Source organism: Topomyia yanbarensis, chromosome 3 (assembly GCF_030247195.1).
Source record: "Topomyia yanbarensis strain Yona2022 chromosome 3, ASM3024719v1, whole genome shotgun sequence".
Classification (NCBI taxonomy): Eukaryota; Metazoa; Arthropoda; class Insecta; order Diptera; family Culicidae; genus Topomyia; species Topomyia yanbarensis.
The window spans coordinates 311,589,306-311,604,000 of record NC_080672.1 but is presented as its reverse complement, the minus strand read 5'-3'; the positions used below and the strand labels follow the sequence as shown (position 1 = coordinate 311,604,000).

General features: G+C 37.7%; 2 protein-coding genes across 2 annotated transcripts; one reads left to right on the top strand and one right to left on the bottom strand.

Annotated features, from left to right (window-relative positions):
- Window positions 1-5,529: 5,529 nt before the first annotated feature.
- LOC131691524 (eukaryotic translation initiation factor 3 subunit I) lies at window positions 5,530-6,979 on the bottom strand. Its single transcript, XM_058978031.1, has 3 exons — window positions 6,849-6,979; window positions 6,493-6,719; window positions 5,530-6,437 (listed from the first exon to the last, which is right to left on the bottom strand). The coding sequence occupies exons 1-3, from the start codon at window positions 6,849-6,851 to the stop codon at window positions 5,687-5,689; spliced, it is 981 nt and encodes a 326-aa protein (XP_058834014.1). The 5' UTR covers window positions 6,852-6,979; the 3' UTR covers window positions 5,530-5,686.
- A 1,143-nt stretch (window positions 6,980-8,122) lies between these two features.
- On the top strand, window positions 8,123-9,426 carry LOC131691832 (uncharacterized). Its single transcript, XM_058978499.1, has 2 exons — window positions 8,123-8,244; window positions 8,307-9,426. The coding sequence occupies exon 2, from the start codon at window positions 8,354-8,356 to the stop codon at window positions 9,227-9,229; it is 876 nt and encodes a 291-aa protein (XP_058834482.1). The 5' UTR covers window positions 8,123-8,244; window positions 8,307-8,353; the 3' UTR covers window positions 9,230-9,426.
- The last annotated feature ends 5,269 nt before the right edge of the window (window positions 9,427-14,695 follow it).

Below are 14,695 nucleotides of genomic sequence, written 5' to 3'. Positions count from 1 at the left end.
GTATCTCTCTTTTAGAGCTGTTTTTGAAATATCCGTCCGTCGGGGAGGTGGACCAGCAGAAGCACAATCAATAGATGCAGGAACCACTTGCGAAGAACACTTTTGTGGGGACCACGATCCGGAGTTCTCTCTTTACTATAGTTAAGAACACTTTCTACTTAGTTCGTTCGCGCACTGGAATAAAAGACTGATTCTCAAATCCAGTTGTTTTTATTTATTTTTCTGCAAAGGTAGGTACGTCAAAAGAGCGTAACCTATTTTAGGGTATAATTTAGTGTTGTACAAAATTCCATATCAACTTTTGAATAGGGCTAATAAGATTTGTAAACAAACTTTTGTTTTGCTGATTTATCTTAAATTGTTACAATTTTACCACAGAAAACATTTGAAATTGATTCTACCAAGGGTAAAGATGTTGATTCATGTGTATCTTTCATGAAATTCAACTCGGCAGCGGATTAAGGAGCGAAACAAGTTTGTTTACAAAAATCTCATTAGCCCTTTTGAAGAATTAATATTGAATTATACCAATGTTTGGGTACAGTTTTGATTATTTTTTTCCTATCAGTCATACAACATCTTATGAAATGCCCGAGTTTCCACATAACCGGCATGACTCGGAATGTCATTCCCCAAATAGTTTCCCGAACAGCTATTACACTTAACCTTCTTTTTCGTTACTCCATAAATATCTGTCGAATACATGTAGTAGGCTTGTTTCGTAGTTCTCGAACCCGAGCTTTGACAAACTGAAGTGTGCGCCCAATTTTTATTATCTCATCCATAGGTCTATCGAATTAGAGATATTTGGTACGTGAACCCACTTGATCTCCAAACCTACAATGAACAACTTATGATCGTAGATATTCAGCAAAAAAGTTCGGTTTGTTATTAGGTTTGAATTTAGTTTGAAGCAATTCAACCTCTCATAACGTCATAACGTAGAGACATGTGGGGTGAGAAATAATCAACCAAACACTTCTATTGTTCCACGAAAGAGGCTTAATTTTTTCACGATTCCCAACGAAAACTTGTTATCCTTCCGCTATTTTCCACAAAATGCATCTATAAAATCTTCTTGCATTATGACACAAATTTTGTTAGTTTTCTTCGTTAGGTTTTTTCCTAAGTTACAGCTTTTAGTCAGAAGTAGACTGTGGTTGTCAAATGACGTATATTTTGTGCGAACCCAACATCGCTGTGGTCCAATATTTAGAGCACTCTAGTTAGAGTGTGGCCAAGAGGCCATGACGTATCCAAACGAACATGAAATTTGACGTATTCACAATAGAAATACGTCAGATTTCTGCTCGTTTGGATACGTCAAACGCGACTTGGCCGCACTCTAACTAGAGTGCTCTACCAATACTTTGTATCCCGTTTTTTAGTGCGGTTGCATCAGAGATGCCATATTCACAGACATGTCTGTAAATGTGCAGACTTTTATTTTTTGATGCAGACTTTTTTGGCAATGCAGATATTTGCAGATTTTTCATTTTTGTTGCAGATATTTACAGACTTCAAGTTTTAGAAAATAAAGAAATTTGGATACCCTGATTTAAAACTTTATTCAACCCATCCGAAATTCGAATCACGATTTTGTCTTGTTTCTGTCAGAATCCCGGCTGAAACGCAGTAACCGATTGAATTCCAAATCATTCCGGATGGGTTTGACTCGGAAATCGAATGACGCGAGCGATGCGTTTTGCAACACACATAAAATTAGCGCGAGAAGCTTCGATTTTTAATCGTAATTTGTAATTTTGTAATTTGTAGTTTTATTGCATACGAAAATCTGTTAGTTTACACTGTTCAACAGGTCAATCGTGCCGAAGAATTGGGAAGCTTTTATTTCAAAGTTGTGGAAATGTCGCGAAAATTAAAAAAAACTGCGGGAAACTCGATAACAAATTATTTTAAGGGGTCAGGCGAGGAATCAAGTAAGTTTAAATTCATTTAATTTATATACCATTTAAGAATTACGATTACTTGTCTAATTTACTAAAGATTTTTTGTTTGTAGATACTAACGATGATCGATTCTCTGCTCAACCATTGACCGGCACCAGGGTTTTGAGTCGTGTTGGTCTGAAGCAACTAGCGGACGGTAAGTCAACCGACCCTCCGTCAATCGGGACCGCTAAACAAACTCAATCTACTGCGCCAATTTCGACATTTGATGTCACCGCTAATCTACCGTCAAAATTACCTGACTTAACCGGTCCGTCCTCGACTCTATTATCTGAATCGACGTCTGATGATTCGTCGGATAACGATTGTAGATCGCTTTCAGGTAAGTTGCAATCGAAGGCATTTTGATGACACTGCCCATATCTCGGTCCATATTTTCCTGTCCGAAACAATGATTTTTCTTGGTTTCAGAAACAACAGAAAAGGTTTCAAAAACAAAACGCAAGAAATATATCCGCAAGTTATCGACTGCCTGGTTAGCCAAATTTCAATGGTTGACTCCAAGCAATAAAGGTGCTACATTTGTTTATTGCAAAGTGTGCGATAAACACATCAGCTGTAGTGGAGGTATACCTGACATGACGAAGCACGAGGATAGGGAGAGTCATGCTAAAAAATCAAAAGAGCTAGCAAGTAAGCTACCTACACTAAACAAGTTTGTCGAACCGCCCAGAGCGATCAAGGATGCGGAAGTGCAGATGTGTGCCTGGGCAGTTGATCAAAACAAATCGGCGACAGATATTCAAGAGTTTTCCAAACTGGCGAAAATAGTGTTTGCGGATTCGGCAGTTTCCAAAAATATTTCGTTGGGTCGGACAAAAGCATCTGCCATTGTTGAGAATGTTCTCGGGGAATCGCATCATCAAGAACTTGCTGAAATAATGCGACACACTTGCTTCAGCTTACTGATCGATGAATCCACTGATATTGCATGTAAGAAAGCGTTGGTGATGGTGATACGAGTACATACTTGGAAAAATGGACTGCTTGTGGTGAAAGATTATTTTTATCAAGTACTTGAAATGGTTGAAGCTGATGCTACAACCATCTTCAACAAAATTGTGGATGTTTTCGAAAAAGACCAGATACCATACAAAACGCATTTAGTTGGTTTTGCTGCAGATGGCGCGAATGTCATGTTTGGAGGCAAGCATTCCGTAGCTGTACTGTTGAAACAGGTATGTCCGAGAATTTTTATGATTAAATGTGTTTGTCACTCGTTCGCATTGTGCTCCGCTTACGCCTGCAAACATATTCCTGTATACGTGGAACAAGTGTGCCGAGATGTCCACAACTTTTTAAACAATTCTCCGTTGAGATCGGCCAAGTTTAACGAGCTTCAAGATGTGATGAACTTAAAGCCATTAAAAATGCTTCATCCGTCGACCACTCGCTGGTTATCATTAGAAACCGTCATTAATCGAATGCTGGAAAGACATGAGGCACTGAAGGTGTACTTCAGCTTCCAAGATGCTTCCATCGATGAAAGCCAGGTCATCAAAATGAAGGACATCCATGAAAAGCTTTGTAATCCTCTTACCATACTATATTTCAATCTGCTTGGATATGTCATACCTAAGATCAACAGACTGAACCGGTTGTTTCAATCAGAAAATCCAAAAGTATACCAGCTACACTCTGAAATTGAACGACTTGTTCGCACTATTCTGGATAACTTTATGCGACCTGACTATATAATCAAACTAAAAAATGTTGCTGATGTTGTTCTTGAACCAAGACATTATTGTGAGTTGGACAAATTGTATATGGGAGTTAAGGTTCAAAATCTGCTAGAGCAATATGTTGGCAATATTTCTACTGACGATATTCACAACTTTAAACTGGCTGCAATGAGTCTATATATTTCGATTATTAATCAAATAAAAAAGCGCTTGATTCTCGATGATGAAGTATTATCAAGTCTAGTCGTATTGGATCCTAGAAATGTTCAGCGTAGAATCCACCCGAGCGCTTACAATCTGCTTAAACACTTTTCTCACGTACCGAATATAGCCAATCCTCAAGTATTAGACGATGAATTTAGAGAGTTGATAAATATGAAATGGGAAGTTGATCAAGATTTTGAAGATGGAGTACAATTCTGGGGTACAGTATTATCTACGAAAAGGGTAGATGGCAGCATAGCGTACCCTAATCTCCGAATACTCATTCCTGTGCTATTATCGCTTCCTCATTCATCTGCATGTGTTGAACGCATTTTTTCATCGTATAATCTTATTAAAACTAAAACAAGGAATAAGTTAATTACATCAAGCATGCAAGGCATACTTTCTGCTAAAGAATACGTGCGGACACACAAAACACCTTCCGGAGTTGTCGTCGTAACCGAAGCTGCAAGGAGTCGTTTCACAAAGGAAATGTATTTTAAAAATGATAAGTCCTAGTTTATCAGACGTAAAACCTGTAAAAAAATATTCGTAGAGAAAATAACGTAAATAGAAAATGAGAGAAAATATACTTGTACACATATAATAACACTTGGACTTTCTTAAATACATTTAATGTTCACAGACATTTTTGGAAATTCCCAGACATTTTCAATTTTAATTGCAGATATTTCAATAAAATATCTGGCATCGCTGGGTTGCATAACGATATTTGGGTTCGGTTCAGGTGATGTTGGTTACGAAATACTTGCTGAACAGCGTCCCCCTGCTTCTAGAATACATATCATAGTAACCATCACAGAATTAGTTGTCCCCAAGGAATATGGTGAAAAAAGCACTTTGTGCATAAGGACACAAAACCTACTTTGAAATTGTTTTTAACGTTTCGCGGTCCGCTCTTCAGCACATGACCGCCATGCAGACGTTAAGTCCAACAAAGCAAACAGTACGTACACACCAAAATTTTGGGATGAAAACTCAGCAAATGAAAGTGCTGAAATCTCAGCAATTTAATTTCGACCATTTGACAGATAATTTTTGCTGTAAATTCTGCAATTGGGTTGTCAAAATGACAGCACAGTGACCAAATTTTCAGTAATCTGGGCTGGATTACTAAAAAGTCGGTGATTGTGCTGTCAATTTGACAATTAAATTGCAGAATGTTCAGCAAAAAGAATCTGTCAAATGGTTGAAATTAAATTGCTGAGTTTTCACCACTTTCATTTGCTGAGTTTGGTGTGTATGATCGCATAAAACGACTGATAATGGTTGACGTCCCGTCAGAGAAGTTCTGTTTCTGAGAGCTTATAATGGAATCGAAACTTTATTTTAGCTTAGCAAGCCAGTGCAAGTGTAGTTTTTCCTAAGGAATACAGTGAAAAAAACCACTTTGTGCATAAGAACACAAAACCAAAGCAATTTCAAAGTAGGTTTTAATAATTACAACAACTTTACATCATTAAACGAATTACATAATATTATATTATTGAAAGAACATGGAAATTGAATTTGACTTTGACCTAAGTAAAAGCAGATTATACAGACATTAACCAATAGAATCTTGCCAAAAACAATACATGACCGACCACAAAAACTGAAAATAAAACATATTCGACCCCCGTTTTAAAAAGGAATAAAAAAGAAAATTCATCTGAACTTCAGGAATATGGTTTTATTCATGTAAAGTAGTAAACGTTCGTTCTCCGACATGTCTCGCAATAGCTTCAACTGTAGCACTGTTAAACTTATTACGTTTAGCTTATCTCAAGTTTGCCCTAGTTGTCGCAAATCACAAATACCCAATCGTTTCTACTCAAACACAAATTCATAGTATGAAGCATCGAAAACTTGAACGCGCACAAAACCATCCTCTCCTCCCGTCGAATAACTCTTGCCATCCGGGTGGAAGGCCAAACTGTTGATCGGACCAAAGTGACCCTTGACACGAGCAAACTCTTCCTCGTACACCAAATGGAAGAACCGTGAATCAAATTTACCAGATTTTGTCGAGGTGGTTGTCACCTCCATCGCTTCTTGGCCACCGCCTAGCACAACATGCTCGTTGATCGGACTAATTGCAGCGGAATTAACCGGTCGTTCCGTTTTATATGTTTTCAAGCAAGCCAGTGATTCAGAATCGAACAATTTTGCTGTGTTGTCCTTGGAAGCTGACACAAACATTGTTCCATCGTTTGACATTTGCATGTCGTTGATGACATTCGTATGATCGTTTATAGATACTAATTCTTTGCCAGCACGCAGATCCCAAATTCTGATTGAGCCATTCTCGTGACCGGTAATTACGGTCTCATCCAAAGCACCCCACAACATTGAGGTGATCTTCGATTGCTGCTGCATGGTCAACCTTAGCACTGGACTTTGACTGCTTATACTGGCATCTACATTCCTCACGTCAATAATGAATAGTTCGCAATTGTTACCCATTGTTTTATCCGTAGAGTATGATGCTTGATTGCCTGAGTAGCTAAAGTTTGTTGTACGGACAACTGAATTACAAACGATTGTTCCAAGAGTGTTTCCCGTTTCAACATCCCACAACCTAGAATATAAACAAAATGTGAAACGATCCTCTTCGATTAAAATTCATCACATACTTTGTGGTCATGTCACCACCACCAGTCATCAGCCTTGTCGTAGTCCAATCCACATCTACACACCACACAGCACCCGAATGACCATTATAGGTTCCCAGACGTTCTCCGTTCAGCGAGAACCAGACTGAGGGTTTATGATCTTTAGCCGTCGAGAAGATCAGGTCTCCTTCCCGATTGTATTTTATCTGCGTGATGGCACGTTCGTGCCCTTGCAACATCAGCGGTTTCTACGATGGGAATGTATTGTTTCGAGGTTAGGAAATAATTGGAAAACTAATATTCAGCTCTTGCTCAAAAATCGCATAAAATTTGACGAAGCAAATTAAACATATGCTTTTAGCAGCTAAAGTCCTTACCATATTGATTTTACTTTACTTGATTACACGAAAAACTTGATTTTTTCAGGTATTGAAATTTATAAACTTTCAATGAGCTCCAGAAAGGAAAATGTTTGCAGTGAAAGAACGAAACGTCAGCTAGCCTCAAAGTGTCTTCGCTTAGAAGTCGAATACACATTAGTCGAACAATTTTTTCCCATGCAGCATTAAAAACGCATTAAGAAACACTGAAAATAAAACCGTAAGAAATTAAACATCACTCTCGTGTTCGTTTTCATATTAAAAGTAAAACGATTTTTCTTGTAATTTCATATGGAAATTTATTAAAAAATATTTCAAGTAGCGTTTTCACACAATATTCGCATATTTTTCATTTGAAAACCATATTTCCTACACTCGATTAAATATTGAAAAGGCAACCATGTGCAATTTATGTGTCTATAGATCCTTATTATGATTGAATCAAATCAATAGTTTTCAACCAGAGATTATGCTTATAAACATAGGCAAAGATTGAAGCCAAATGTTCCAATCGAGTTCCAAACAAGAATTTAGAACAGCGATGCCAACATTCCAGATTAAACTGGATTCTTCCAGTTCTCTTTACTCCATCCAGTCAAACAAACAAAATATATGTGAAGTGTCCAGTTTTTCTTATAAAAATACTAAGTTTTTTCACAAAGGTGTGTGTAGGGAATATTTTCTCACTATATGACAATAGTAGTTTACTATATAAAATAAATAAAATTGTCAAAAAACATTCTATCTGAGGAACAACTTAATTGTTTTCAGTAACCGTATTTTGCTGCTCCCGGTTATATTTCATTACACATTAGAAATTGATGTGCTATAAGTTCAAGATTAGCGAATAACTTGAATTAAAATGAAGATTGATTTTTATTGTCTGTTTGTTTCATATGGTTCACAATTTACAAATTTCTTGAAACTTACGAGTAGTAATATGAAATTATCTGAAAGCTATATTTGAATAGTGAGAAAAAATTGTAGGCCATCTTAAGCTAGAAATTTTCTGCTATATGCATAATTGATTTTTTATTAAAAATACAGCTAGGGGAGATAGGGAGGTAAAAATGAAGATTGTTTTCTTATGTTTTTTAAATAATCAACATTTTGCGCATATGTGTATTTGGATTTGAATCTTCCTTTGAATCATGATACAAAAAAATCGACGTTTTTGCCCAATAAAATATTTTATCAGATAATTTGGGTGCCGAGATACAAATCCTTTGAAGCAAAATTTTATCGTTTGTTATCGTTTATCGGCTTTGCTTGATAAGTTGATGCGAAAAGTCAAACACAAATAATGGGGGCGACAAGAAATTGAGGACGTCTGCAGATCTCATAATAAATTACTTTTTATTTTTATAAATTAGTTGCTATACGTTTTCACCAGGTAATACCAATTAGTGCGCTTATTATATTAAACTGAATAGCTTAACTTTGAATCTATTTTAGGCGAGTTCGCAGCTGCCCGTCGATACAATTGAGGTTAAGATCCTGAAATGGAGTTTAACGGTTGCGAGAAAGCTGATCTAAATGGTTTAGTAAAAAACATTGTCAAAATTCTCTTATCTACTTCTAAGTATTTCCACTGTCCATTCTGTGCCGATGAATATTTGTTTGAATTCACCCTTCGACATCATTTACTAAAGAATCATGAAGCAGATCTTGCTACAATTGTCCAGTCTCCGGATTCCAGTATTAAGTTTTGCGATAGCAACATCTGTCCGTATTGTGGTGCATTATTTTATTACTTGTCAGCGCTACCGAAACACATCATGAATAGCCACAGTCGAGATTGTTTGATAAAGTGGCAAACAATTGTGAGGGAAAACAGTTTGCAGAGGAAATTTATCACAGAACCAAGCATCAAATGTGTTCCGTGTTCTCCAGGGTTAAGTGATTTGTTCGAAGAGCTTAATGCAGGCAACGGATCAAGCAGAAAGAAAAATCGAACACACCGGAGGGAGGCATCGCCGCTGTACAAGTCTGCTCTGAAAAATGCAAACCGAATCTCAGCATCCAAACGTTCGGAATCGTGGGTCAGTTGCGATTTTGAGTTTAGTACCCACTCTCGCGCCCCCAGTGCGGCACGACGAGAACTTCAGTTCGATACAGATCTGCCTGAGAATGTTTCAACCGATGTGGGCACGATTTCATGCGTAAAGAAAATAAAACGCGCCCGTAATCATTTCAATCTGAGAGCACTCAAACCGAAAGGTAGCTTGAAAAAGTTTGTTCTGTCCAAGTTCACAAAGAAGTATCACTGCAAGATTGTGACCAGCACACCGAACAACTTTCTTGACGACAGTGGAACCTGTACGGCCGAATCACGACTGCACAATCAGGAACGTTGGAACCGAATTCATTTAGACTGATTGAAAACATGTAGAATGCAACCGTCTCTCTGTCCAATAGCTAATTTGTTACCTCGCACAATGCAAAGGTATCAATGCAAGTGAGATGATTTTTTTTTAAATTTAAGTACAATGATTTTATTCTATAAAAACGGTATTACTAGAGACAATAATATATTTCCTACAATGCGCAATTATTTCAGTTATAAGCATTAGTAATCATTTCCTACGATATTGTGGACTAACACTATGAAGAAATCCCTTCAAACTATATCGTTCGGCTCTTTTGTCAGAACACTAGCTCCACATGCTATATACAGTAGGGTGGGATAAAAATTAGATTCCAGTTCCGAGCAACTTTTTAAGTAGCATTTGGGTTCTAGAACAACTGTGCAAATTCTTAGTTCGATTCCTGAAACTATATTTTTGCGCCCACTGTTTACAGTTTACATGGGATTTTGCATGGGAAAATTAACTTTCACAAAAAAACTTCCTCTAGGAGTCGCCCATTATTTTCTAAAAATAAATCATTATGTGACTTCTATAGGAAATTTAACAAAGAAACAGTCTCGAAAACCACGAAACAATCTGACGCTTGAGAAAAAAGTTATTAAACAAAAACCGATTGATGCCCTACGATTGCTAAAATATTCATTTTTTCTAGCACCACTGCTGTTGGTTGTTCAATTATACGCAATTTTGTTTTGATCTTCTTTTAATGTGTCTAAATCATTTATCTATACTGCTTGGCCACTTCGCAAGAGTTTTGAGGAATAAATTGAGGCTCCTTTTGTACGTAATAAAAGAAAGTTAAAAATTTTGCATATAATTCGACCGTCAGCAGCAGTGATGCGATGAAAAGTGATATTTGTATTGTATTCAATTGGCGCGCATCAAGTTCACGTTCATTTTCACCGAGGGTGTAAATGGGCCTTAAAGGATATTCAACACATCGACATAGATCTTTCATTAGGGCTTAAATCGCAAATGCAAACAAACTGCGTTTTCACTATTATGACATTATGCGACAAAAATACTACAAGATTGAGGTACAAATTAGTTAAAATGGTTTTTAGTTAGATTTATAATTTAAAAAAAAAACGGCGAAACATGCATTTTCTTCGAGATTTCCACTTAGGCCCTTCTTCTCGTGTGGAATATAAAGGCTAAACTTAGATTTGTAGACAGGACCGGGGCGAATGGTTATTACTCACAAAATTATTCTGTAAACGCAGTTCTATTATATAAATGATAAACAATATCAACTGTGATTATGTCTACTCGATAGTTGTTGCACATAAACATTCGTAATTTTGACGTTTACCTAATCTTCGCCAGGGGAGATGTTAGTAGATATGTTATCAGGGCTGGATGAGTTTGGAACGTTTCTTAACTCCTAGATTTTGAATCAATAGTTTTATGTTCGTATACCATTACAAAAAATGCCTGAAACTAATTACAAATATGATGAAAAACTATTGAACGAGAATTATGAAACGAAACAAAATTATAAATTATTTCACTAAACTAACAAAAATATGAATATTATAAATGTGGATCTGATACATTGTTTAAGTGTCAACGATAATAACCATACACCCAGAAGGAATTAGCTGCTTGCTCACACGTTTTCGTTAGAGTTGGCGCAGTCAAACTGCCACTAACGCCACCGTTCGAAGTCCCCTACAGAGTACTATGACGCAAGAAGAAAGTTTTTGTCATCGTCATCACCGTCGATCACCTCAAAACAGTACGCATCTAAGCCACCGAGTTTCCAGTCCACCCAACCCATTGAAACTACAAAAGGATCTCCATCAAGTAGTTGAGATGACACCGAACCATCGCCATACTAGACTGGATCTGGGCGTCGCGTTAAGATTCCCCGTAGATTTTGGTAAAGGGGAGAGCAGTGTGGCTGTACACATCATTCATATAAACTTATCCAATATCTGAAAAACTCAATACATTCACGCAATAACGATTTAGAATTGTAGTGCACAGTGCAGCTACACAAATGATCGATCATGTATATTCCAAATAATAGTCCCACTCAATTGTTTATAACTCTTTAGCCTGTGGAAATCAATGGATCGGTATCAGCTCGGAGTCGCACATTGCAACTTAATCCATGTGAACATTAAGACGTTAAAGAGACTCAGAATCAAGTGAAGTGATAGTAGCGATAGAAAACGAGGCACTGCATGAGAAAGATGGTGTTGAACCAATTCAAACATCAAACCAACATTTCGATTCAAGTTTTAATTTATTTTGAGCAATTAATAACACGTGTACATAGCTCGCACCGAACAGGAGCGCTAATCAGAACACGTCTGGCAGCAAAACTTGCACAAGGAAGTTATACCGGAAGTAAAAGGAAATTCGCTACAAAATTCTTGTTAGGCAAGCGATCCACGACGGGCGTGGTAATAATTTAGTTCATCTTTATGTCTGGGACCGCCAACGAACAAATATACATAGAAGCCTCCAAAGGTCAATGAGGTATATATATAGGTGTGGCAGAACACACGGTTTGCTTGTGTTGGCAACCAAAAATATGTAAACAATCCAGAAGCACAACGGGTCGACGTCATAGCGTTCACACGATTCAATAGGAGCGGAACGAACGGTATGACGAAAGCAAGTCGATTTATTCTGTGGTCACTCACACCACTCATGTAAGATTTATCTTACGAATACCAAAGTACCATCCTCGCCATACCTGTGCATACTACATTGTCCAAAGGTGACTTATGCACTTTTTGGGTTCTCACGAAGTTTCGACCGGATTTGCGGTCTTCCACATGTCGTCGTACACTGGTACAGAAGCAATTATGCTTGTACTACACTCTGACTATAAAAAAATCAAGGCCGAGGTAAAGGCGGGAAATCCCAAAAAAGTTTGAAAGCGTCTATACAAATCAACGCTACCTTTACTTCGCTTGGTCCTAATGGTTTGGCCACGAAAAAAATTAAGAACATTTTTGTATTGTGTTCCCAATCAAAGTTTGACGACGTGCCCTCGATATGTTTTCTATTCCGACTATTTTACGTTTCTGATATTCAAATTAATTGTGCAGCTTATATTCATAGTTTCGAGTAATTTCGATATTTCGTTATGAAATCTTTTTTAAACAATCTTTACGTATCAATTAGGGTTATTTTTTACTACTCACATTTCTTTTTCATCAGTTTCTTTCCGCACTGAGTATTGATTATCGACACCAGAGAGGTGACTCCACCATCTAAACCCTAGGCTTTCCATTTAACCACTTCTTCGTAATACCGATTTGTCTAACAGGGAGACTGTTATTATTACTTAAAATGTACATAGCATAGTTGGTAAGTCCATGACACTATACGCAGCTCTCCTCAGTTCGAATTCCCGCCACCGCGTGTAGTGTGACCCTTTAAAGGGTGTCCCACATAAAATTGCATCAAGAAAAAAAAAAACGCTGTTGAAAAGTACCTAGTGCATCGATCCTTTTCAAACTTTCAGACAATAAAATATAACCCATTAGTAAGATTTCTGCATATTTATTCAATTTAATTTCAGTGCCATAACCGTACGCTCGCACCTTACGCTTAACTCCACTCATTTGGTTCTGTACAACATCTGACTGCAGCTTCTTGTGTACAGAAACTCACTTTTTCTTCCTCAGATTTGACCTCCTTGGGATGCTTCCGTAGCGTCCTCTTATTTGTCCAGTATTTTTCGATGGGCCTTAGTTCCGGTGTACTGGGGGGGGATTCATGCCCTTGATATGGAAATGCCCCCGTTGGCTTCATACCACTCCAGGACAACATTTGAATAGTGGCACGAATCTAAATCCGGCCAGAAGATCATAGGGTCCTCGTATTGCTTCAACAGAGGAAGCAGACGTTTCTGTAGACACTTCTTGCGGTAGATCTTCCCGTTTATAGTCCAGGTAGTTACAAACGGTGCACTCCGTTTGCCACATGAGCAGATCGCTTGCCAAATCATGTATTTATTGGTAAACTTTGAAAGTTTCTGCTTCCTTATTTCCTCGGGAACTTGTGCTGGGCGGTGAAGAACATTAGCCCCGGAAATTGTCAGAAGTCCGCATTGACGTAAGTCTTCGTAAGACTTCGTCAGCATCTGGGTGTACAGTTTCCGGGTTCATGACATTCCCACCGTATTTTGCCGTTCGTCGTGATTTGGAGCTTTTCGATTCCCATATTTTTTTTTCTCTTAAGTTCAACATGGTTGACTGATTGGCTCAAATTTGAAAACAAAACCTCAAGGTGGAATGAAGTAAAAATAGCAGTTTATACCTGTTCAATTAACGGAGCCCTAGCTTAGTCGTAGCCAGGGGCCCGAGTGATCTTTAGACGACCCTGGAACAGATTACACCACTAACGCTTCCTTTGGAGTGTGTTAGTTGATCCAACATCCAACTTGCGTTAATCGTATAAGAAATACAAAACTATCGGTGATTCGTGAAAAATGCGTTAGAAACCTTGCATGTGCTCGAGCTCTAGGCAGTTTCAAAATTTTTCGTGCATTTGTAAATTCGAACAGCATGAAAAAATAGATGCATTAGTACTACACAAATAAAACCAAGCGCTTTGGGCACGTGTTATGGGCCAGCTTTTCAAAATTTTGTCTCTGATCGTATTGATATTCTCCGATTTTGATCAAAATTTCAGCGTTTGATTGTGCATATGTTGGATGAACCTCGGCCAAATATTGGATTCCTACTTTGAGAGGGAGTAGTGTAAAACGAGCATTGAAAATTGGTCTAAAGAAATAGGTCGACATTTTAAAATCAATCTAACTCTGGTGTTGCGGCAAAGCGCAATCGGTGCATATGCCCCCGCCGTTATACATGTATTATCTGTGATAAAGTGCGCCAAATAAAATTCACGACAGTCTAGTTCAGTCGCGCCGGCGGTGGTCGATCGATCGTACTTTGTGTTTTTATACCTTATCACAGTCCGTCTTTTGTTTCACTGTTTGCGCCTTGTTCGCTTCGTCCGTTTATTGGAAGGCAGGAAACGAGTCCTACCGCTGAGAACGATCACTGGTTTAACTTGATGAATTGCAATTCTGTTTTTCTGAGTGGGCATTAAGAGGATTTGAAAATAGGGTAGGTATCTTTTCGATTTATAGTCGTTACATTGAAAAGCAATCATATTTTAATCGAAAAATTGCAATTTTAAAATATTATTTGAAATATTTCATTTTCTTAGAAACTTTTTTTAAAAAAATAGTTTTTTACTCGAGGTTCGTTTTCAATCACCTTTTCCTTCTTCTTTTAATAAAGCCAGATTGACTAGCAGTCTCCGACAAAGTTGTAGATAATTAAATTATCTTTCTTATTGTCACGTGCAGTGATAATACGATGCTTGCAGTGCCACCTAGCGGCGGTTTTTTCATGTAAATTGCCGAAAAATCCCATACAAACTTCAAGCACGTTGGTCCGGTAGCTGAATTTGTCCGATTTGCTTCAAATTTGGAGCAAGTAC